The sequence below is a fragment of the Haliotis cracherodii genome, unplaced genomic scaffold (assembly GCF_022045235.1).
Source record: "Haliotis cracherodii isolate W230 unplaced genomic scaffold, xgHalCrac1.p SCAF_13, whole genome shotgun sequence".
Classification (NCBI taxonomy): Eukaryota; Metazoa; Mollusca; class Gastropoda; order Lepetellida; family Haliotidae; genus Haliotis; species Haliotis cracherodii.
The window spans coordinates 2,834,411-2,861,790 of record NW_027266268.1 but is presented as its reverse complement, the minus strand read 5'-3'; the positions used below and the strand labels follow the sequence as shown (position 1 = coordinate 2,861,790).

The window sequence follows — 27,380 nt, the reverse complement described above, 5'->3', positions numbered from 1 at the left end:
ACTAAAATACTGGTGTCACAGGAACTTTTGTTTTTGAGTATATGATATAACATATTGCAGAATATATCCATGATGATTCTGTGTATACATGATATAAAATGATGATACTGTGTATACATGATATTAAATGATGACGCTGTGTATATATGATATAACATGATAATGCAGAATATATACGGGACATTATCAAAATATGTACCCTTTTTATTTCAGTAATCTTTATCTTTCTTAAGGTTTGGGATGGCCCTTAACTTTCATCTCTAATATTTCAGTGTTGAATCAAATTAAGATATATCATCGAACATTTGCCTTGTCAGTGCTTTATTTGTTATGTTGGAGTGGTATACAGTCTGAAATTGTTGAAATATCACTGTCAATGGACACCAAAAGCATTTTTCAGTGAACATATTTGGGATTTTATGACATATACTTGAGTTTTTATGTTGATATTTTATTAATGGGATTACAGTCTTTAAAATAAAAATCAGTTTCATTTATGTTTCTATATTTCAATCGACTGTCTGAAAGGTGCCTGTCCTTGATGTTACCATTTTTTAAATCAGGTGTTAGAGTTATCCATCTTAATGCAGAAAGAAGGTAAATGAATTCTCCCTTATCATATCAATTCCTGTTTTCCATGGAGAAAAGTTGTTTTGAGTCAACTGGAAAAAGGTAACACCAAGCATCACCATATGAAAGTTCCATGTCTTTGGTGTAACCTTGTCATAAAAAATATTATTTCATTTTCAAAACATCCTTATATGCATACTGGTAATAAAAGAGTTAAATGCACTGTACTGAATGTTGTGGGCTACTGTCGAGGGAGCAGTCATTTGTATATGTATTTATTGTTGAATGAAAATATGTCTTTGGTGTTACTGTCCTTGGTGTGTCCTGAACCATGACAAAATGTCTTTGGTGTTAATTAATATGACCTTGGTGTAACTTAATAGCAATTATTAACTTAAAATGGGCAATAGCTAAACATGTCTTGTGACATTGAAATTACAAATCTTTAATCATATTAACACTTTAACACCAAGCATCACCATATGAAGATTGCATAGCATGATTTTCAACATGTACAAAGAACATGTTCAATAAATAAAGAATATTGAAATTATATCGATCATTTTGGTGATGTGTTGGACACAGAGAAGAAATTATCAATTTTTAATTTTACTTCTCACAATGAGTGATGATCCAGGCATTAATACATGGTTATATTAAAAGTGAGAGTCTTTTTCTTTTCTAGGCAAAGGTAAAATATTAGTTTTACAGTACTACACTGAAAGAGATATTGTATTAACTTTTTTATTTCTGCAAAAGATCCGTAACACCAAGGACATTTAACTTTCTACTGTTTCTCCGGTATATCTAAAATATGAGAGAACTATCTTTCTCTGTATTAGCATAACTTACCCAACTATTTGTTAAGTTTAGATGTTTCTTGTTAAATCACTAAAAGTTGGAACTTTCAAGTTGTATTTTTGTTTATTCAACAGGACCAAAAGGGGTAAAACTTTGATGACTCATACGCGATGATTCAGTGTATATATGATATAAGATGATGATGCAGTGTATATATGAGATGAGGATGCAGCATATAAACATGATGATGCAGTGTATATATGAGATGGGGATGCAGTATATATACATGATGGTGCAGTGTATATATGAGATGAGGATGCAGTGTATATATGAGATGGGGATGCAGTATATATACATGATGGTGCAGTGTATATATGAGATGAGGATGCAGTGTATATATGAGATGAGGATGCAGTATATAAACATGAGGATGCAGTGTATATATGAGATGAGGATGGAGTGTATATATGAGATGAGGATGCAGCATATAAACATAAGGATGCAGTGTATATATGAGATGGGGATGCAGTATATATACATGATGATGCAGTGTATATATGAGATGGGGATGCAGTTTATATACATGAGGATGCAGTGTATATATGAGATGAGGATGCAGTTTATATACATGAGGATGCAGTGTATATATGAGATGAGCATGCAGTGTATATATGAGATGAGGATGCAGTATATATACAAGATGGTGCAGTGTATATATGAGATGAGGATGCAGTATATATACATGATGGTGCAGTGTATATATGAGATGAGGATGCAGTTTATATACATGAGGATGCAGTGTATATATGAGATGGGGATGCAGTATATATACATGATGGTGCAGTGTATATATGAGATGAGGATGCAGTGTATATATGAGATGAGGTTGCAGTATATATACATGATAGTGCAGTGTATATATGAGATGAGGATGCAGTTGATATACTTGATGGTGCAGTGTATATATGAGATGAGGATGCAGTATATATACATGATGGTGCAGTGTATATATGAGATGAGGATGCAGTATATATACATGATGGTGCAGTGTATATATGAGATGAGGATGCAGTGTATATATGAGATGAGAATGCAGTGTATATACATGATGGTGCAGTGTATATATGAGATGAGGATGCAGTGAATATATGAGATGAGGATGCAGTGTATATACATGATGGTGCAGTGTATATATGAGATGAGGATGCAGTATATATACATGATGGTGCAGTGTATATATGAGATGAGGATGCAGTATATATACATGATGGTGCAGTGTATATATGAGATGAGGATGCAGTGAATATATGAGATGAGGTTGCAGTATATATACATGATGGTGCAGTGTATATATGAGATGAGGATGCAGTGTATATACATGATGGTGCAGTGTATATATGAGATGAGGATGCAGTATATATACATGATGGTGCAGTTTATATATGAGATAAGGATGCAGTATATATACATGATGATGCAGTGTATATATGAGATGAGGATGCAGTGTATATATGAGATGAGAATGCAGTGTATATACATGATGGTGCAGTGTATATATGAGATGAGGATGCAGTGTATATACATGATGGTGCAGTGTATATATGAGATGAGGATGCAGTATATATACATGATGGTGCAGTGTATATATGAGATGAGGATGCAGTATATATACATGATGGTGCAGTGTATATATGAGATGAGGATGCAGTGAATATATGAGATGAGGTTGCAGTATATATACATGATGGTGCAGTGTATATATGAGATGAGGATGCAGTTTATATACATGATGGTGCAGTGTATATATGAGATGAGGATGCAGTATATATACATGATGGTGCAGTTTATATATGAGATAAGGATGCAGTATATATACATGATGGTGCAGTGTATATATGAGATGAGGATGCAGTGTATATATGAGATGAGAATGCAGTGTATATACATGATGGTGCAGTGTATATATGAGATGAGGATGCAGTATATATACATGATGGTGCAGTGTATATATGAGATAAGGATGCAGTATATATACATGATGGTGCAGTGTATATATGAGATGAGGATGCAGTGTATATATGAGATGAGGATGCAGTATATATACATGATGGTGCAGTGTATATATGAGATGAAGATGCAGTATATATACATGATGGTGCAGTTTATATATGAGATAAGGATGCAGTATATATACATGATGGTGCAGTGTATATATGAGATAAGGATGCAGTATATATACATGATGGTGCAGTGTATATATGAGATGAGGATGCAGTGTATATATGAGATGAGGATGCAGTGTATATACATGATGGTGCAGTGTATATATGAGATGAAGATGCAGTATATATACATGATGGTGCAGTTTATATATGAGATAAGGATGCAGTATATATACATGATGGTGCAGTGTATATATGAGATGAGGATGCAGTGTATATATGAGATGAGGATGCAGTGTACATATGAGATGAGGATGCAGTATATGTACATGATGGTGCAGTGTACATATGAGATGAGGATGCAGTATATATACAAGATGGTGCAGTGTATATATGAGATGAGGATGCAGTATATATACATGATGGTGCAGTGTATATATAAGATGATAATGCAGTATATATACATGATGATGCAGTGTATATATGAGATGAGGATGCAGTGTATATATGAGATGAGGATGCAGTTTATATATGAGATGAGGATGCAGTGTACATATGAGATGAGGATGCAGTATATATACATGATGGTGCAGTGTATATATAAGATGAGGATGCAGTATATATACAAGATGGTGCAGTGTATATATGAGATGAGGATGCAGTATATATACATGATGGTGCAGTGTATATATGAGATAAGGATGCAGTATATATACATGATGGTGCAGTGTATATATGAGATGAGGATGCAGTGTATATATGAGATGGGGATGCAGTTTATATATGAGATGATGATGCAGTGTACATATGAGATAAGGATGCAGTATATATACATGATGGTGCAGTGTATATATGAGATTAGGATGCAGTGTACATATGAGATGAGGATGCAGTATATATACATGATGGTGCAGTGTATATATGAGATGAGGATGCAGTATATATACATGATGATGCAGTGTATATATAAGATGAGGATGCAGTATATATACATGATGATGCAGTGTATATATAAGATGATGATGCAGTATATATACATGATGATGCAGTGTATATATGAGATGAGGATGCAGTGTATATATGAGATGAGGATGCAGTTTATATATGAGATGAGGATGCAGTGTACATATGAGATGAGGATGCAGTATATATACATGATGGTGCAGTGTATATATGAGATGAGGATGCAGTGTATATACAAGATGGTGCAGTGTATATATGAGATGAGGATGCAGTGTACATATGAGATGGGGATGCAGTTTATATATGAGATGAGGATGCAGTGTACATATGAGATGGGGATGCAGTATATATACATGATGGTGCAGTGTATATATGAGATGAGGATGCAGTGTATATACATGATGGTGCAGTGTATATATGAGATAAGGATGCAGTATATATACATGATGGTGCAGTGTATATATGAGATAAGGATGCAGTATATATACATGATGATGCAGTGTATATATGAGATGAGGATGCAGTATATATACATGATGATGCAGTGTATAAGATGAGGATGCAGTATATATACATGATGATGCAGTGTATATATAAGATGAGGATGCAGTATATATACATGATGGTGCAGTGTATATATAAGATGATGATGCAATGTGTGTATTTACTCCATTTCGTGCCTTTCATTGTTTCACAGAAGCTAGAGCCAGATTGATGAGCTGTGCCCTGCTGTACCAGTAACACCACACAATGGTTCTGATTACACAAACTAGAATACAATGTCTCAAATTGTATACATAGTTTAGTGTGTGTATGTGTAGTGCAGCATAAAGCATTCACTATTTTAAATAAGTGGACCCATCTCGTGACTCTGGACAAGTTTTGTGATGATCCTGTGTAGTATCTGGGCAGACTAGTTTCCCGCTAGAGCTGATTGAGAGGATTGGGTGGTACCAACACTGCAGTGGACCAATCTGTGAAGTGACATGACTGAAATACTATCCCAGTTTCCTGGTGGATGTGTACACCTACATACTGAGACATACAAATACAGTGTGTTTATCCCTGAATAATTAGAACTGCTTGGTGTTTTTCTGCTTCTAAATATTTAAGTCACATTTGGCAGCATGTTGCTGGAGACCTGGGACTTTCAGGTTATTGGTCATGTGTTTACTCAGACCACATGTTATGTCATCAGATCAGAGATGCATTTTTTCACCTCATTCTGATATCTTAGAGGCATGCATTTCCCCTAACCAAAGATAACAAAGCAACCTTGATCATGGAGTGAGTGAGTGAGTGAGTATGGTTTTATGCCTCTTTGGGCAAATTTCCAGCATTATCAAGATGGGGGAAACCACAAATGGGCTTCGCACTTGATCATTGAGAGTAGTTCAATAGGTATCCTCGTTTGGCAGCATAACTCCTGAGAGTTTCCAGGGCTTCCATCCTGCCCCACACTGAAGCCTATGTAACACATGTGGTGTCACCTGAGGCAAGTGACTTTGTTCAAAATATGCCTCTGTTCACCCTACAGTGAATGGGTACCCGGTAGCATGAGATGGTAATGTGACAGCTAATCTTCTTGCGCCTTACAGGCCGCTTGGGTTGTGTACTCCAAGGGAGCTGAAAATGAAAATCGAGTGACACTGATCCTTTGTCAGGGTTAATAATGTAGAACTTTAAACATACTTTAGGGTGTCGATTTATTATGATAGATTATGGTAGCAGACTTCAAATGCCTTGAGGCATATCATGATTTCTGGAGCCTTCTAAAAATGGTAGTGGAGGGGCTACTTCTGTGTTTGCAAAGACTTGCAATTAGTATTCTAGTTTGTCCATTCTTTCTGTCCTTGTGAGTGAGTGAGTTTGGTTTTACGCCGCTTTAAGCAATATTCCAGCAATATCATGGCAGGGGACACCAGAAATGGGCTTCACACATTGTACCAATGTCAGGATTCGAACCCGGGTCTTCGGCGTGATGAGCAAACGCTTTAACCACTAGGCTACCCGACCGCCCCTCTTGTGAGGTCTCCCTGGTCACACAGCTGGTCAAGTCCACACAATGGTCACTCCTTGGGTGGCATGTAGTTGCTAATGGTTCTTGTGAGGTCTTCCTGGTCACACAGCTGGTCAAGTCCACACAATGGTCACTCCTTGGGTGGCATGTAGTTGCTAATGGTTCTTGTGAGGTCTTCCTGGTCACACAGCTGGTCAAGTCCACACTATGGTCACTCCTTGGGTGGCATGTAGTTGCTAATGGTTCTTGTGAGGTCTCCCTGGTCACACAGCTGGTCAAGTCCACACAATGGTCACTCCTTGGGTGGCATGTAGTTGCTAATGGTTCTTGTGAGGTCTTCCTGGTCACACAGCTGGTCAAGTCCACACAATGGTCACTCCTTGGGTGGCATGTAGATGCTAATGGTTCTTGTGTGGTCTCCCTGGTCACACAGCTGGTCAAGTCCACACAATGGTCACTCCTTGAGTGGCATGTAGTTGCTGATAGTTCTTGTGTGGTCTCCCTGGTCACACAGCTGGTCAAGTCCACACAATGGTCACTCCTTGGGTGGCATGTAGTTGCTAATGGTTCTTGTGAGGTCTTCCTGGTCACACAGCTGGTCAAGTCCACACAATGGTCACTCCTTGGGTGGCATGTAGTTGCTAATGGTTCTTGTGAGGTCTTCCTGGTCACACAGCTGGTCAAGTCCACACAATGGTCACTCCTTGAGTGGCATGTAGTTGCTGATAGTTCTTGTGAGGTCTCCCTGGTCACACAGCTGGTCAAGTCCACACAACGATCACTCCTTGGGTGGCATGTAGTTGCTGATAGTTCTTGTGTGGTCTCCCTGGTCACACAGCTGGTCAAGTCCACACAATGGTCACTCCTTTGGTGGCATGTAGTTGCTAATGGTTCTTGTGAGGTCTTCCTGGTCACACAGCTGGTCAAGTCCACACAATGGTCACTCCTTGGGTGGCATGTAGTTACTGATAGTTCTTGTGAGGTCTTCCTGGTGGTCACACAGCTGGTCAAGTCCCCATAATAGTCACTGTCCTTTAGGAAGAAAATAGAACAAAACACTTCCAATTTTTAAGATATTTTAATTTTAAGGCGAGATTGAGTAGAATAAAAACAAGTTATTGATAAATTTTCAGGAGCACTTTAACATGCTGAAAAGCCTGCCAGTCATCATGAGGTGGCTGCAATGTTTGATTGTTTGAACTACGTCGAACATGGACCACTGATCACTGTCTCTTTATAAGGTGGGAATGGAGGGCGACAGGGTGCCCTTCTACATCCTATTGTTTCTATACATACCGCACAACAAACAGTGAGGAAGCGGTCAACACTTCAACAACACTAGTATATATCTACAGGTCAAGATTCTAACAAAAATGATTATGAAAATTTAGTCAATACATTGAATGCAAGTTGTGAGCGAACATAGGACCTAATATATCAACAGAATCAAGAGGATGTTTTCTCAACAAAAACACCTTCCTGACAAATGTGAAAATTTACAAATATAACGTGGATGTCATTATAAATATAAGATCTTATATTTACACAATATACAACAAGTTTACAGTTGGTATGATCGTCACATTCACTGTTTTTTTCAGAAACTCACAAGAGAAAATTGCATAGAAAACCGTATGGCAAACACATCCATGCAGCAAAATGTATAAGTATCAATAAAGGTAATAATTGAAATAACAAAATAATATTACTAAAACTGTAGTTGAAAAAAAAATCAGCACATCATAGCGAGTGACTGTGCAAGATTATTGACTAATTTCAACAGATATACAACTGTTAGGATTTCTTAATTTTTATTTTGAAAAAAAAATAGTAAAAAGAAAACACCATCTATATACAAATGAACAAGTGACTCTATGCTATGACAGTCATCATACATGCATGTCGTTTCATCAACATGATTAAAGTATTTTCCATATCACAGTGTCCTTGTCGCAAGACTTGTTTCTGAACAGATGCTGATAATATCGTACGTTTGTAGTTAATAGTTAGAACTGGTAATATAACAATCTGATAATGCATGAACCAGCAAACATCTGTAACAACTAGCTGTAGGGTCTGTGGAAGAAACATACAAAATGAGCTAACAACACTAGAAACGGCTCCTTAACATGCATTCACACATAACCTACAATAGAAGACTTCTGATATTATTTGTTAGAACCAACAATCCAGTACAGGCAATAGGAACTGTGTAACTAGGCCAACAGAAGCTGCCTTGGAGATGGAGCGACTCCATGGGAATACTCTTTTGGAGAAAGTCCCCCTGCGATGTGTGTTTACCGTTACGTGTGTTTATGATGGGAGCACCTGGATGGACATCAGCCATAACCAGCATCAGCATCACTGAAAGTCTCACTTCTACTTGACCTATTTATTGCCTGATGTTGGAGGAGCTGGTAACTAGTACACTGTGTTGTAGGACTGGGTGGATATACATGAGCATGGCACCACAGTCCTCATCACTGCACACTTTCCAAAAGTTCTATATCTGGGGCATGCTACAATGTAATGGTCATATTATTTAAATACTCACAAAGTCTAAATGATATGAATTAGCAGCTACCCACTAGTGTAAGACAAAAAAGTCCTGACAAAAGGGTTTGTTATGAAACCATATTTCTGAATGTCATTTACCATGAACCACAAACAACTGTTATAATATCGATGTATGAGCAAGATTGAATTTTCAAATCTTCCTTACTGCCGAGTCTTTTACTTTGCAGACCAATAACTTAAAGACTTCCTCCAAGATATAAGATGAAGCCAAACATTGTGAACATGTACCTGTTTATGCAAGGTGGCCAGTTTGGGCACACAAGGGGATGGTCAATCAAAGGCCTGGTTCAAAAGGTTGTGTGCTACATTATAGTGGCCTGGTTTACAGAAGTACGACTGTACAGTTACCGGTAGTGAGCTGCAGACATGGGGTGTGATACAGGTTCCTCCAGTGGGTCCACGTGGGTACAAGAACCCAGATCACCAGGAGGGGTGTCCATGCTAGCCACTACACATTCACTTGCTCCTAGTGTCAAGCATTGGAGGTAATTTAAGAAAAAGGTGTATCATGAACAATGAATATATAACTATAGGAATCTTCGAAATTTAAATTTAAATCTAGCAAATTCATAAAATCTGACTATATTTCAACACAATTTTAAATGTATGACATCATGTATCTTTGTGAGTACTGTATATAGCAATGAGATCATTTAACCTATGACAAAAGAATCCATTGTCCAACTGACTTTCTAGGTGGACTACAAGGGCTATATGTATATGTTATATACAATAACTTGGGCTACACATGAGGCCAGCTCACAAAAAGGCACAAAAAAACACCATGTGATAAAACATAATACATCTGACAATAAACAGCTGAAAACCTGAGGTACAATAAATAAATCTCTCATGTAAACACAAACACAACTGCTTCTGAGAGTATTTATATTATGGTACTGCTATCGGCTGTGTGAACAACCACATCTGCTTTGGACAGTATCTATATTTCCATGCTCCCGGCTCCCATGTGTTTCTGAATAACCAATGCTTCCTAGCCCAAGCATGACAACTCTGCAATAGTAATTATTATTTCCAAAGAGACATATTCCTGTATCATTGGTTTAGTAAAGTTATTATGAACACGTTTTCATTTCAGCTATCATTGCTTGTTTAGTTGAGCCATTAGTTTGCCATGACTCACAATCACTATTATTCCTATCTCAAGTAATTTCATTTCAACTTCATAGACTATCATCACCCAGCTTGCTAGTAGTAGAATCTAGAGTGATATAATTTTGTCCAGTACTATTTGTCTAAAAGAGCTGACACATGTACACATGAATATAACCAAGAAACAGATGTGTTACGGTTTTGAGTGGACATGAGAAAGTCATTTATGTCATAAACTCTGAGTAACAATGATTAACAGTCTGGGAGACAGTGACATATATGACTAGTTTAAACAGACATGGAGAAACACAGAGTGATAGGTGGAACAGATCTGCACAGTCCAGAATAGCGAGATTGTGACAGATATGATGTGGCAGCACAGTCTTGAAGAATGATATTGTAACAGATATGACTTGGCTAGACAGCCTTGAAGTATGATATTGTAACAGATATGACTTGGCTAGACAGTCTTGAAGTATGATATTGTAACAGATATGACTTGGCTAGACAGCCTTGAAGAATGATATTGTAACAGATATGACTTGGCTAGACAGTCTTGAAGAATGATATTGTAACAGATATGACTTGGCTAGACAGCCTTGAAGAATGATATTGTAACAGATATGACTTGGCTACACAGCCTTGAAGAATGATATTGTAACAGATATGACTTGGCTAGACAGCCTTGAAGAATGATATTGTAACAGATATGACTTGGCTAGCCTTGAACATGAGATGAACATGAATGATCTGAACAGCCTCAGTGATGAGACAGTGACGGAAATGACTGATTTGTTATTCAGCGTAAAAGAGATATACGTTCAAGAAGGTTGAAGAATTCTGACACATCACAAAGTTTAATATCACCCATTACCTGTTACAAGTGGGAATCAAAGTTGTATGAACACCATCTTCTTCTACTATTTCAACATCACATTGAGTCTGCTGGATCAGCATCAAAGTAAGGAAAATGTAAATAAATTCAAAAACGAAAAAAATGACAAATTCACAAAAATTCCTGAAGTGAAAACCTGTGCATGGGAATAGTATATGACTTTCAACCTTGTAACTATGTACATCACCTGCATCTAGCATTAACAAGGTCACCTCCAACAAACACTGTCAGATGACCTTCTGAAATATTGGAACATGCACATTCACAGGAAAGTTGAATGTTGACTGTTTCCTCCACTGAACACTACTACTGTATACCATCTTTATCATTATCGTAATACAGTCACAATATGGCTGCAATATTGACGATGCGATGTAAATTTTATTAACTCAGAAAAAAAGTTTTAGATAACAATAAGTCATTGTTATAGTTTGTGAAACAGCCTTTACAACATAATTTTGACATTATAAATCCACTTCTTATATATATTCCTACTTTTGCAAGCATATCTACATGAGCAAACATGGGGTATATTATCTGCACGGTCAGGTCCTTGTGGAATGTAAAACTCCCAATATGATAGCCATTTCTAAACCATATTTTCAGCTAAATAATTGGTCTCGAAAGTTATTGGTCAGAAACAAATTAAATGTTAGACAACATGTACATTTACACATTTTGTCATATCACCAACATGCACCTGTATGACATGACGGTAACAATAGTACTGAATATAACAGTATCCAGCATGCTACACAACTGGTGAAAACTGGTCAGATTAGCAACATGAATTGTCATCGTCTACCAGCGGGCTGTCTGGTGCCACTATCGGTGGTAGAGGCAGTAGTTGCTATAGTACACGATACACACTAGGAATTAGCCTGGTAGGAAGCCAGTTGACAGGATCTACACGATCAGTGTCCACAAGAAGTAGTCTGAGTGTGAATGTTGACTCTCGTCTCGTTACTAGCTAGAGGACTGATTGGACAGACCTCACTATGAGCATTGCATCTGAGCAGTCTACGGCTATCTGTACGCCATGTACACTGTACGTAATCCACACAATATACGGTATCCACACCCACAGTTGTCATGGAAACACACGTAAGAGCACATTATGGAAGTGGTTATGAAGATATTCCATTTTAAAAAAAAGCAGCATTCATATCAGTTGGTCTTCACATTGTCTTGAATGATCACGCATAGAAAAGAAACCGGAGACCACACGCTTCTTTGGTATCCATGGTAACCAAATGGTCTCCAAGGCAACCAGAATAAATTGGAAAATCCTAATTAAGCACAAACGCTAACACCAGTCATCCTCTTCATCTGATTCATTATGCAAAGGAATGTTACTATCACTGCGAAGTTCATATTTTTCGGGCTTCCGTCCCTTACCCTTCACCTTGGGTTTAAAACCATTTGGAAGGGTAGCAGCAGAGCGAGATCCCCGCCCACCTCCCCCTGTCTCCTGGGGTGGAGTATCTGCAAACTGATTGGCTAAAAATCTACTCCTATCACTGGCATGAGTATCCGGTGCTCGGCCAGACTGTCGGCCTCCACGGTCACCTCCATGGTAGGGTGAATCACCATGGTAACCACTAGTCCTTTGAGCGATAGGTAAGGTGTGAGATTTAGGGTCACTAAGTTTGTTGAGATTGTTTCTCTCTGTGGGACTATAAGGCTCGGGTCTCCCAAGCCGGCCTGGTGGAGGCACATGATGCGACGAATGAGGCGGGATGTTCAGTTTGGGGAGGTGTGTTGGTGATGCGTTCAGCTTGGGAAAGTTAATGCTCCCTGGGCTTTTTGGTGGCTGTGGAACTGTTGGAGACGGCATAACCCTGGGCATGCTTTCTTTCAGTTTCGGTTGAGCAAGATTTAATGATGATGGTTTTGACACGGGCACCGGTGGTAACTTTCGCCCAACACGTTTAGGAGGTGACTGGGCAGGGCTGGGACTACGGGATCTGTCGGTCAGGTTGGCTGAACCGTAGTATTCTAGCTGGGACTGCGACAAGTTAGGGTTAGGTGAAGGGCTCCGAGATCGGTTTTCTAATGATGTGGATCTGTAGAAAGTGGACTCCCTGTTTTTACGGGGTGGTTTGGGACTAGGATGGGGGGAGCCATACACTGGATACTGCTGCGTTAGGGGAGGGCGGATGTTTCGGGAATGTGTCCGACCGCGCATCTGAGGAGAGCTTGGAACACTCAAACTGTCGTCATGGCGATGACCTGTAGAAGAAAATATATCCACATATGCAATAAATATGAAATTACAAATTCAATGTTTTAAATCAATTACTTTGTGTAGGAGACTGGATGATGAATCTATTTGAATGAGATAAAAAAATTAAATTGTTTATTTACGAAAATGAAGAGTGAGTTCGTTTCATAAACACAGAGTTACATTCATATGTATTGTCATCTATGGAAAAAACTCAATATTCAACAGAATTCATGCTGTTGCTGATGAAATTTGATTCAGTAGGTTTCAAAGACACATTGAACCAAAACTGATGGAAGAATAAAAACATATAAAAACATAAATATAACATATTTCTTTAATCAGTAGTAGTATTCAGTTGCATTTGAAAGACTACTGTAATAAAAACCAAGCAATTTGGCACTGTAGCTCATCTGAAATTGTTTGAATTATTGAAATAATCTTGAAGGATTTTGCCCTTGTTTTTAGAATTTTGGAGTTAAATTATAATTTGCAATTAAGACAGTTTATGTTCATGAGATCCCCACAGCATGAGCTTACTGTAGGATGCCAAGTTATTATTAATAAAAACTTCTACTTTTTTAAATTGACTATCATTAAAGAGAACATCACACTTGTATTTAGTCAGTTTCATCATGTACTTTTCCCAACATAATGTATACTTGTCTTATTGCTAGTTGGCAATTCAATGGTCAGTGGATACAATGCTAGCAAGTTTAAAGGAACCCTTCTTCAGATGTTTTGTGTCAAGAGGGGTGAAGTTCTCAGTCTCACATAGAAAAAACTTGACCTAAAGACAGTGAAATGATCTAATTGTCAATATGATCCCCTTCCACACTCATGCACTTTTGTCAACAATGTTGGAGGGATTTTATCCTATTTTTCTGGAAGTCTTAATTTCTCTTGACTGTCCCAAAATCAGCTACTGTGATTTCATTGTTCCAGTTTTCTTCATGTTTGGAAACAGATGGAGGTTTGACGGAGCCAGATTAGGAGAATAAGGTGGGTGCTGCAGGAATTCAAAGCCACACTCATGGATTGTAACCATGGCAATTACTGTTTTGAGCAATGGCACATTGTCCTGATGTAAGAGCACACTTTTTCTCAGATCCCTCATCTTAATACCATCACATAATTTCCTCAAAATTCCTAGAAAGTAATCACTCCTGGGAAATGCCTACTGAACTAGCAATATGATGCTCAGTCACTTGCTGGTCTGTCACCATATTGTGGATTCTCTGGATCATTTCTGGTGTTGCAGACGTGAAAGGCCTTCCATGACAGTGGTCATCCACAAGGCCCTCCTGCCACTCTTAAACTCTGCTGCCGACCTCCTTATGGTGGCATCCTTCCCTAGTGTTGTACTCATATCTCCATGGATGGCTTTGGGTGTTGACGCAGCAAAACAATATGCTCAATTAACTCAGTGTGTTGTGGATATATCTCTATGATGTCATGTTAGTTCCACAACAAAAGATTTCACTATGATGCAGTTCCTTCTATGTGAGGCTGAGATCTTGTCCCTCAACCCTCGTATCAACTTGATGAGGGCAGAATCACACCTTCAGACTGTTGCATTAATCTCTTAATTTCTCACACAACCCTGAAATCGGCTTCAGCTAGAGACCTCAAGACATTCATCAGACTTTGTGTCACTGCTAAGTGAAAGGACACATGACACTAAATATAGTGTCTAGTCCTAAAGTGGAACACTGAGCAGTCTCACTTTAGCTTAAGTCTTTTCATGGGAAATTCATGATCATTTTAGTGGCTTTTTCTTATCTATCACAGCATCAAGAGGAGGTTTCTATTGGCTGGGTTCCACTGAAACCACTCCAAGTATCTAGAACAAGGTCAGGAGAGTGCCCAGGTCAATGAAGCGTTTATTATACCCTATTTCAGTGTGCTACTGTAATATATTTAAATGAATATTTTCATATATTTAGTAGTGAGAAACTTGGCTCATTTTCTTTTTATCCATATACACACACACATGTTCTTTGGTAGGTCTCAAAATATTAATACATATATTAAACTTCAATTTAATTGCCAGTCTCTGTTATAAACATTTCATGAACTATCATGAAAAAGTGTTTCCTCAAATGTGAACATTTGCTTAACAAGCATAGTGCTTTTACCTACACATGGAGTGTCCTCTGTTTGAAGCTATTGCATGTCCCCTATTCTGAACCCTGCCTCCCATGTCCATCACTACAAGCAATGTTACCTGCATGGGTGGTTGAGTGTTGTATTCTATACTTGAGGTTCATGTTTCAGCAACCTCATTACAATTTACTCTGCTACTATACCTCTCTGCTTGAAGGTCTGAGGACACCTCCACAGCAGGCCGTGTCAGGTGAGTCCTGAGTGAACATTCACCGCCCAGTCCAAATAAGGGATGTGTGGTTCTTGAGAATACATTGTAGCTTCAGGTGAGCTTTCTATAATGATTCAGTTTCCAATTTAATTCAAAACTTTTGATTTGTTCAAATGAAAACCCACACAGATAACCAAACATTTCCTTGATGGTATTCAGGTGTAGATGCTATGGCGCTCAGAAATGACAGGGTGTATTAAATATCCACAACAATATAATGGCCCTGTTTTATTTATCTACATTTGGAACTTGTTTTTTTAGTTCATTTTCGAAATACAGATATCAGATTTTCTAATCTGACTTGTACCAAGAATTTAGAAGCATCAATACTGATTGGCTGATTATAAAGTTCACCTGATGCATTATACCTTGGAGATGTCCTCAGATCTTCACTTAGAGGATATCGTATCAGAGGGCAATATCAGACTTTAATGACACTGGAGTCATAATGGAAACAAATCCATGCAAATATATTTGTGAATATATTCAACTTTGTTGAATATTCATTGCACCATGGGGTTTATGAATGTGTATACCTTATAATTGTACTTATATTTGTATGTTTAAAAATGTACAATCATAATATTTGCATTATTACATACTTTTCATTGTGTTCATGAAGATTCCCGACAAGGGTACAATGTGTAAAGCCCATTTCTGGTGACCCCCCCATGATATTGCTGGAATATTGCTAAAATCAGCATAAATCCACACTCACTCACTCATAACACAGTTGAACAGGAGCGCTATTTGTTCCTGTGATTCATGATTATTTGTAACAGTTGAACAGGAGCAATATTTGTTCCTGTGTTTCATGAATATTTGTAACACAGTTGAACAGGAGCGCTATGTGTTCCTGTGATATCTTAATATTTGTAATAGTTGAACAGGAGCAATATTTGTTCCTGTGTTTCATGAATATTTGTAAAACAGTTGAACAGGAGCGCTATGTGTTCCTGTGATATATTAATATTTGTAATAGTTGAACAGGAGCGCTATTTGTTCCTGTGATTCATGAATATTTGTAATACAGTTGAACAGGAGCGCTATTTGTTCCCGTGTTTCATGAATATTTGTGACACAGTTGCACAGGAGCGCTATTTGTTCCCGTGTTTCATGAATATTTGTGACACAGTTGCACTGGAGCGCTATTTGTTCCTGTGATTCATGAATATTTGTAACACAGTTGAACAGGAGCGCTATTTGTTCCTGTGTTTCATGAATATTTGCAACACAGTTGAACAGGAGCGCTATTTGTTCCTGTGTTTCATGAATATTTGTAACACAGTTGAACAGGAGCGCTATTTGTTCCTTGATTCTTGAATATTTGTAACATAGTTGCAAAGGTGCGCTATTTGTTCCTGTGATTCATGAATATTTGTAACACGGTTGAACAGGAGCGCTATTTGTTCCCCTGTTTCATGAATATTTGTAACACTGTTGAAAAGGTGCGCTATTTGTTCCTGTGTTTCATGAATATTTGTAAAACAATTGAACAGGACCGCTATTTGTTCCTGTGTTTCATGAATGTTTTTAACACAGTTGAACAGGAGCGCTATTTGTTCCTGTGTTTCATGAATATTTGTATTACTGTTGAACAGGTGTGCTATTTGTTCCTGTGTTTCATGAATATTTGTAAAACAATTGAAAAGGTGCGCTATTTGTTCCTGTGTTCCATGAATATTTGTAAAACAATTGAAAAAGTGCGCTATTTGTTCCTGGGATTCATGATTCAACAGTGTAACACTGTTGAACAAAATAAATCAAGCACAGGATCTAGGGTTACTCTCCATAACATTCTTCTGCATTGATTATTCAAAGTTAAAAAAACCTTTCCCAAAGTAAGACAAAAACTACTTTCAAAGATCTAATAATAACCTAATAAATAGAAACAATAAATACATGTAACAGAAAATATTCTACTTAACTGTCCAAAGATTAAACAAACAAGTGGTAACATATATATGGTGTAACTACATGTAGCAATGATGTCTTCAGATTTAAATTTGGAAGAAATAATTTTAGAAATCATAAACTCTACTCACTGTAATTTCAAAGAAGACATTTAGGTATTATGCACATGAAACAATACCTTGTATTTTTAACTAACAAGCATAAGAAAAGGGTTTCAACAATGAAACTGACAGAAATTAGATCTGTGACAAATTCGTAAAAATGTGCAATGGCTCTGTAGCTCAACTGGATAAAGGTATTCATGCAAGGAAAGGTTAAATGAATATGTGTTTTTAATTGCATTTAATTAATTATTGACGTCTATTATTAATATAGAATGGAGTACACAGATGCACATGACCCTTCTTGATCAAATGTGGTATCACATGTTCAAAATTACATGGAAATCTTGGATTCCGGACTTGAATGTTCTTCATGCATGCTCTCTGCATCAATGCAAGTGTCATGAAAAAGGTCACTAAGTGAGAGAGCTGTGTGGATCACAAGATTATAATCAGTTTTTATTACAAAGACAGGTGGCAGACAAACCATTTTTTATTTAAGATGCCTTTGTTATTTATGATGTTATATTTGCTGATATATCACATTACAGCATCTTATTACCTATTATATCAGCAACTGGAATTTCTATTTCAAATCTTGAAAAAAAAACCATAGGCTTCATGGCAAGAAAATATTATCGAGATTGAAAAGATAATTAGCTAGAACTGGGTAAAAATCAAGATTTACAAAAAACATGTTTTAAATGCTATGTTAACAACATAAAACTGGCTACATGGAACCGCAAGAACATCTTTAGATGACCACATTGCTTCAGTGCAATATTGACCTTCAAAGGTGTTCAAGTGAATGACAGACAGGCCATGACACAAGCTCACTTGGACTTTCCATCCAGGTGACCAAAAAAATCCATCCCAGTGAAGTTCGTAGAAATGTAATGTAAATTAAGATTTAGGATTTGGAAAGGGCTAGGTTTAGTGAGAATAAACACCATCTTAGAAAACCCTTTTGAATCTTTACCTTGAATAACCTTATCATAAATAGGACCGTTTATCATAGCCTGCAAGTAGAGCCAATTAGGAGACATTATTAACTATCACATCACTTAGTTACTTCACAACCATTACGTTTCCATCGCCTGTGAATGAAAGAACATGTTATAAGTGAATATCATCATGCTAAGCCACACACTTGAGTGATAACCAGCCTCTAAATCCACAATTACCCTGCTACCTTATCTGGAACACATGAAGATCACTGTGCATTACAATGTCTTAGAACAAAAGAACCATCAAATTGTGCAATGCTTTTTTTGTCAATTTCATGAGAACATCAATTATTGTGGGTTGCCTCTCAAGTGTGTGTGATCATGTACACAAAGTCAGTGTGCTTAAGGCAAGTGCATAGTCCCGACTATCTACAGTGGAGCTGAGACAGAATGTCCCGGGAAACTGGGTGTCTGGATGTGTGTGAGCAGATGACATCAGAAGCAAGTCCCAGCCACCACAATAGATTTCAAAACCACCAAAGCCACTTAGAAACTCTAATCTGTCATGGTTATCAAACATGTCACACTTGGGTAGTCTTTAATCATAGATGAGTTTGTCTCCAGTCACAGTTCAGTTTGTCTCCAGTCACAGCTGAGCAAGTCTCTAGTCACAGTTGAGTTTGTCTCTAGTCACAGTTGGGTTTGTCTCTTCTCACAGTTGAGCAAGTCTCCAGTCACAGCTGAGCAGGTCTCTTGTCACAGTTGAGTTTGTCTCTAGTCACAGTTGAGCAAGTCTCCAGTCACAGTTGAGCAAGTCTCTAGTCACAGTTGAGCAAGTCTCTAGTCACAGTTGAGTTTGTCTCTAGTCACAGTTGGGTTTGTCTCTTCTCACAGTTGAGCAAGTCTCCAGTCACAGTTGAGCAAGTCTCCAGTCACAGCTGAGCAGGTCTCTTGTCACAGTTGAGTTTGTCTCCAGTCAGAGTTGAGTTTGTCTCTAGTCACAGTTGAGCAAGTCTCCAGTCACAGTTGAGCAAGTCTCTAGTCACAGTTGAGTTTGTCTCTAGTCACAGTTGGGTTTGTCTCTTCTCACAGTTGAGCAAGTCTCTAGTCACAGTTGAGCAAATCTCTAGTCACAGTTGAGTTTGTCTCTAGTCACAGTTTGTCTCTTGTCATAGTTGAGCAAGTCTCTAGTCACAGTTGAGTTTGTCTCTAGTCACAGTTTAGCACATCTCTTGTCACAGATGAGTTTGTCTCTAGTCACAGTTGAGCAAGTCTCTAGTCACAGTTGAGTTTGTCTCTAGTCACCGTTTGTCTCTTGTCACAGTTGAGTAAGTCTCTAGTCACAGTTGAGTTTGTCTCTAGTCACAGTTTAGCACATCTCTTGTCACAGATGAGTTTGTCTCTAGTCACAGTTGAGCAAGTCTCTAGTCACAGTTGAGCTAGGTTCTTGTCATGTCACAATTACATTTGTCTCTAGTCACAGTTTGGTCACTGTTTGCGTGTCTTTTTGGGTAAAAAAGACAGACAGTTGTCCTGCATGGTCAGTGGAAGTTAAGAAGAGTTGTTAATCAAAAGAGAAATCATGAGTTTAAAAATTAATTGGTGCATTATTTTAACAGAAAGGTTCATGAAATAGTTCAAAGTGCACAACACAGAGAACCATGCATCACTTGTAATGTAGAGGTTTTGAAAGACGGCTTGCGTTGCTTCATGCTGACAGACAATGCCCAACCACACATATATACTCTGATTTCAGTTGGATCCCAGGGTTACATACAACTTAATGTGGTTAGAAAACAGGTAGACCAGATTTCAACAAACACATTTAAAAAGTTTAGGATGATGCAGATTTCCTACTCCAGAACAGCATTTTTTTTACAAGCAAAACTCCAAAGTTTTAAAAGTGAAAAGACACAAATACCCTGCTATATTTAAATACATGATTTTGAATTTCAAATTTCAGGCTGTTGGTTTGCTAAGATTATATTTAACAGATAAATCAAATATACTCTTTTTTTTTACGTTTTATAAAAACCCATTAGGATTACCAAATAGGTTAAAGAATGTTTCATCAAAGCCAAACATTTACATGAAACATAACTGCATAAACAGCACTATAGACAGGGTGTAGTTAAACAAGCAAGCTTTTGCTTAGATATGAGGTAAGACTCATGCTGTTTCCACGCTCCACTGTAGGTACAGAAGTAGCACTCACCATGGTGCTTACGTCTATCCTGCTCTGCAATGTGATGGGCTTGATCCACAATGTTGGACACAGCAGATGCGAAGCCCACGTCAGCGCGTCTCGGAGAGGGGGAGCGGCGGGATGGGAGAGGCGATGCCCGGGGGGACCCATAAGGACTGTGTATGGGGAGGGGGGAGCGGGGAGACATTGGTGACACTGGAGAAGAAGGGGTGTGAGCCCCATGTCTCTGGACGTCCAACTGGGCTGAACGCGGGGCCTGGAAGGAGAAGACAGTAGTGTCAGTTAGGCTTGGGCACCTTCCATACACTACATCAGTGTATAAATCAACAATCTAAAAGCAATCAGTTCAACATGCTTCAAGAAAACTGAGACATTTCTGGGAAAGGCTTCTGAAGTAAGAGTTTTCATTATGCTCAAATGGGCAGAAACATATTTCAAGTTATGGTGAGCGGGAGAGGAGATTCTGACATGATAGAGAGACATCATGTATAACTGAAGGCTTTATGGCATCAACTGGGTGTCCACCAGCATGTTTATTGGCTATTGACATACCTCATCAACCTTACATGGCCAGGAAGTGTCTCAACTTGTCATAATTGTTTGTGCAGTTAAAACTAGATATATTTGGACTATATCATAAATATATATATTAAGATTATGTATAAAGTGCAAGTTCTTTAGAAAATGTGGTTTGATTATAGTCATTCCATACAAAAAACAAATCTTTTAGAAGATTACAGTTTATCATAATACAAAATAAGAAAGATTTGAATTCAAAATTCTGATATTAACAACTACATTCAAATAAAAGCATTCCAAATGAAAATAAAGGCTTAAGAAAAGACAAAACTTATATGAAAGAAAAATATAATTTAAAAAAAAGGAAAACAAAGGCATTCAAAAGAAATGAACATAGTCATTGAAAAAAAGTTCTTTTATTAAAACTTGAACAAGTGAATACAAATGAAGAGTTTGTGAACATGCGTGTGATGTGACATCACATACACTAAACACCCCACGACATGTCAGCTGTCAGCTAACAGAGAAAGTATCTACACACAATATTCATATCATACAAACATGAGGAAATTCACATAAAACCACCATGTCAGGGTTGGATGCAGAGTTCAAATTTCGTATTTTTAAAAGGTGCAACTGAATTCAAATAAACAGTTTCTTTAAAAAATCTCACAAAATCATAACATAAATTTCAAAGTATTAAGTCATATCTAAAGATATCCAATGATATTCAGGGAAAATTGATAATTTGTCAACAGTACATGTATTTGTGCAATCTATTTGTTGTCATTAATGAGTCAAGGACTGTTTATAGTGTACATTATTCAACAAACGTGAGGTATCGTTTCTTTAGGTGCAGAAAAGATGATCAGGGGGTGACCACATGATGACCAAAGAGCCACATACACATCACATGACACTGGGGATCGACCAATCAGAGGTTGGAATACAAATATCACCTCATTCAGCTTTGATAAAGAAGCTGTTATTTGATTGGCTGCTAGTGCTATTAGTGAGTTATCCCTACTGGGCAGGTTCGTGCTAGATGCACTTAGGGGTACATCTCTCAATTCCAAACTCTACAAGAAAAAAACAGGTATTGCTAAACTCCAACAAATAATTTATCTGAAGATCTGATGTAAACTATTGGTGCCATATATACAGTTGATATTTCTCACAGATGCCTGCTTTTGTAGTCATATCGCTGTAATACATATTTACTACTAACAACTATTATATGCAACAATAAATGATTCTTAAATATGATTTTTTATGCATATGCATATATTTGAATTGCCCTACTCGGAATGAGTGAGTGAATGTGGTTTTACGCCGCTTTGGACTTCACACATTACACCCATGTTGGGAATCGAACCCCCTGTGTTCGGCGTGATGAGCGAATGCTTTAACCACAAGGTTACCCCCCTGCCCCCAATGGGAATGAACACAAAAAAAGATTTATGATATTTTGGTTAAGTTTATGTATATTAAAAGCGTATATGTTACAAAAGAGAAAAAATAATTTGAAAAACTCCTGACCTTCTTCAAACAAACACGTTCATTCTCTCAAGGCCCAGACATTACTGTACATGTTATCATATCACAGATGAAATGGTGAGTCTCAGATCTATACAATACACCGATGAGCCGCAAACAACATACTGATGGAAGAAGACTTGAAGTGAACAACTGTGCTTTATTTGTCCCATCTTCTATCAATGTTGTCAAGGGCGGATCCAGAATTTTCAAAAGGGAGGGGTCCAAAATAGCAGAATCCGCTAATAATAGTATTACTGCCTGCAACTTACTACATTTAGTTTTAAAAGAGGGTCTGGACCCCGTGGACCCCCTTCTCTGGATCCGCCTAGGTTGTAACCCCAGGCTGTAAGATTCATACCTTGTCCTCATTCAGTACAAGGTAGTCAGTCACACAGTACTACGTGAATGTCAAAGAGGACAAACATGTAGAATGATTAGTAAGGGGCGTAAGTTTGTCAAACAATGATGCACAACCCACAACTGATTCTGTAGCCTCCCTTTATCCCATACCATCACCAGATATAAAGAAATCATATCATAGAGGAGCAAAGATTCTGTTTCCATGTCTTGAGACAACTTAGCCCATAGCCCTCCAACAAAAGCAAAAATAAAGCAGTGAAAAAGAATCCCTTGTTTAAAAGCCCCTCAAAAACCATCACCTCTCGCATCAAACCAAAGGGAGATAACTCGGTACTACCTCTGCGTCTAACTCATCTTGTTCATCAATTGAAAATGAGTTATTAACCACGCCAGCAAAGCGCTTGTTGTGTGCCTGGGGAGGGGGTGAAAACATCATGTTGTTTGACATATTGACAGATTCTTAAATACAGATAGCACATCATTTCAGGTTTGGAGAATGTTTAGTAAGCATGTTTATTAAGCATGTTTATTAAGCATGTCTAGTAAGCATGTCTAGTAAGCATGTTTAGTAAGCATGTTTTTAAGCATGTTTAGTAAGCATGTTTATTAAGCATCAGTCAACATTGTAGGATAGAGTAAACAGGATTTCCTTGCATACTTAGCTCAATACAAAACATTTGGATCGTTGGAAAGGCCTTTTTGTGAATAAAAAAAAGTGAAGTGCCCTTCAGATTTAAAGGTAACAAAAAAATCTATCCTAGATTTGGAGGGGGAAAAGTGAAAAATATGCTGCAGAATATTTTACGGACAATATTTTATAAATAATGATGAAAAATGTTGAAAGGTATGGAAACAGCAACCTGATAAAATATTAGTCAAAAGGATCTAAAAGACTAATGCAGAGATGTTTTTTCTTTAACGTCACACTCAGCAATATTTCAGCTATATGCCGGTAGTCTGTAAATAATCGCATTTGAACCAGACATTCCGAGGATTGACATCAAGAGCATCGATTTACGAAACTGAGATACAGTGACATGCATCAACCCAATTCTAACCCGGGTCTTCATGTGGGTTGTGTCTAGTACCGACTGGTGTGTTCAGATAATGGGTTGTGTCTAGTACTGACTGGTGTGTTCAGATAATGGGTTGTGTCTAGTACTGACTGGTGTGTTCAGATAATGGGTTGTGTCTAGTACTGACTGGTGTGTTCAGATAATGGGTTGTGTCTAGTACTGACTGGTGTGTTCAGATAATGGGTTGTGTCTAGTACTGACTGGTGTGTTCAGATAATGGGTTGTGTCTAGTACTGACTGGTTTGTTCAGATAATGGGTCGTGTCTAGTACCGACTGGTGTGTTCAGATAATGGGTTGTGTCTAGTACCGACTGGTGTGTTCAGATAATGGGTTGTGTCTAGTACTGACTTGTGTGTTCAGATAATGGGTTGTGTCTTGTACCGACTGGTGTGTTCAGATAATGGGTTGTGTCTAGTACTGACTTGTGTGTTCAGATAATGGGGTGAAAATTGAGACTGGATTGGAGTGACTCATTTGTGTGCTTTAAGTTCTTTAGTCCCTTTGTGTTGCCGTGGTAACATTAGTAGACTTGTTTACTCTGCTGCAGTCTGATATATCAGCCAACATGGCTGCCTAGCTGTGGTGTTGCATCCCTTTATCATGACAAGATGTCTTGTTTTACTCTGAACTAACATAGTTCATTAATCATTCTAGACTAGAGAAGCCTGTCAGCTAACAGAAGCAACTTTATCCAGCTGCAGCAGCAACAAAGCTGTTCAAATCTGGAGCAGACTAACAAAGGGCTGTTAATGTGAACATCCATTGTTACTAGGATCAGCTAATTCATACAGAGGGCCTGAATATGAAGTCATATTCACCTTACAACTGTCATAATTCCTATACTTAAAATAGACTTTGGGATTGGATTTATAGGTAGTCAATGAGAGCGTTAAGGGATCTCTGGTGGTTCCTCTTCGAATGCACCCTTCCACAAGTGATCATCAAGCTACAATAGTCATAGGGAAGCTGATATACCCAGAATGCAGAGACTGCTTTGTAAAACTGGACTCTGGCTGAGACAATGCCAGCTACCCATCCTCATCCCACGACAGGGAAACTGGGCATCGGGAATAGAAGAGACTTTAAACTGGGAATAAAATATTTGTATAAGGATGAGATTATTTGTTAACTTTGATAAGATTGTGAAATTGGAATGAGACTGTCCTTGAGGACATCGTGGTACTGAAGACTTGATGTGGAAATCCAACTGAAAGGTAGTTTTCGTTGAGTACAGTTTACCCATGTAACCCTGTCATGATACACCAGTTACTGCAGATACTGATAGTACATGAAGTGTATATGAATAATTATAAAATTATCATAAGCAGGCATTTAAAAAGAAGTTATTTAAACATGCAAACAAGCGAGAAGGTAAAGAAATTAAAGGGCACACAATTTTTTAAACATTCACCCGGAGAAAAATGGCAAATATTGAAAAATTGAAAATAGCTAGGGAAAAATGGAAGCAAAAGTACTAATAGAAGCTTTAAAAATATTGATGGCAAAATTGTCATTGTAATTGTATGTTTTTAAATGAAAAAAAAGGCCTTAGGAATCCCAATGTTTTGTATTTTTTGGTTATTCTATGTGAAAGGTACCAACACGTATTTAGAGGTATCGTACAGTGTTATCCTAGCAAGAATATTACGGTTCAGTAGTGGACCAGCACTCCCACATGAATATCCTGATTATGCAAGGGGAAGGTTTCACTGGTCTCTGTTGTACAGTGTTTGATATCTCCATCTGTTCTGATAGATACCCAGGATCCTGTTGCCACCAGAGCTTCATTTTAGATGGGATAACAGTCTCCATCTTTCTTTTCACTAACTCAGCACAGAGCAACTCTGGCAATGTATCAGTGTAACTATACTGGAAGCCTTTGTTTTACCAGCATGTAACTTGAAACAGAGTTATTGCAGTCAAATGGTTCAGACTATTCATCACAATAGAATAGAAATAAACTACCCTGGGTAATAGAGGATTACTTTTTCCTGATTCAAAGACTTCAAAGGGTTCATGTAATTAAGATTTTCAACAGTTCATCAGATAACAACCATGATTTAGATCTGATACTAAATATAACCTATACCGGTTATGAGAAATCTGTTTTAAGGAAAGTTTACATTAATTTCAAATAATCAAATTATATCAACAGCTTGCATCATGAGATCATGCTTGACTTGTTGAAATACAAAAATATATAAATATGAAAATATTACTCATAACTTTCAAATGATGAACATATATAAAAATAATATGAACATGATTCTCAAGAGTCAAAGTAATGCATTTTAAAGCAAGTTTAGATTTGACATATTGCCCTGCTCTAGTTTTAAATCAATCTTACAACAATTTGTTAATATTAAACATTTTTGTCATCATGTTAGGTGCTGCTGTACACATGAGAGTAGAGTGCCACTGGCAGGTGCCCATGGGCTGGCTCTCACCTGTACGCTGGAGCTGTCACTGTGGGGGTCTTTCTTCCGCTTACTGCTGCCTCGGCGCAGAAAGCTGAATGACCGATTCCATGGGTGACCTTTGTCAATACTGCAACATCAAGACTTACACTGTAAAAATGTGGACACAATTATGAAATGAATCAAGTGCACAATATTTTTTGCAGAAGATATCTCTGGTAATCAGTGTTATCATAAGTCTAGGGTTCCATATTGGGGCAGTAAGCTGTAAAAAAAATGTGTTTTGAGCGATTTATAAAAATACCGTCACTGTACTGATGCACTGTCTCTCAATTTGGGGTGGATCTAGACAGAACATTGACGCGCTGCACAGCGCTGCTGATGCACTGTAAAATAATGTCCCAGGAGGGAAACAATAAGCCTAACTATCTCAACTTCTGTTACTGTAACTTCTTCCAACAGTTAACAGTAATTCCAGGAGAACCAACAATCATATGGAATCATGACTGCATGTTTTTTTTCTAGCTGATCTAGCTGTAGTTAGAGAGTGTCTACATTTCAAATTAAGCTAGAAATAACACTTGTCTTGTTATTTTCA

General features: G+C 37.8%; 1 protein-coding gene across 35 annotated transcripts in view; it reads right to left on the bottom strand.

Moving 5' to 3' along the window:
- Positions 1-7,609: 7,609 nt before the first annotated feature.
- LOC139459502 (voltage-dependent calcium channel type A subunit alpha-1-like) overlaps positions 7,610-27,380 on the bottom strand; it is a 415,048-nt gene continuing 395,277 nt past the window's right edge. For 31 of the 35 annotated variants that reach the window (XM_071240977.1, XM_071240963.1, XM_071240968.1 and 28 more), the window contains 4 exons: positions 26,813-26,912; positions 23,626-23,700; positions 20,880-21,126; positions 7,610-13,333 (listed from right to left, as the gene is read on the bottom strand). In XM_071240977.1, coding sequence (XP_071097078.1) covers positions 12,408-13,333; positions 20,880-21,126; positions 23,626-23,700; positions 26,813-26,912 — 1,348 coding nt within the window. In that variant the 3' untranslated portion in view covers positions 7,610-12,407. Of the gene's footprint in view, positions 13,334-18,696; positions 18,737-20,879; positions 21,127-23,625; positions 23,701-26,812; positions 26,913-27,380 lie in introns of all 35 variants that reach the window. The other 4 variants (XM_071240991.1, XM_071240992.1, XM_071240960.1 and 1 more) reach the window with 4 other exon arrangements.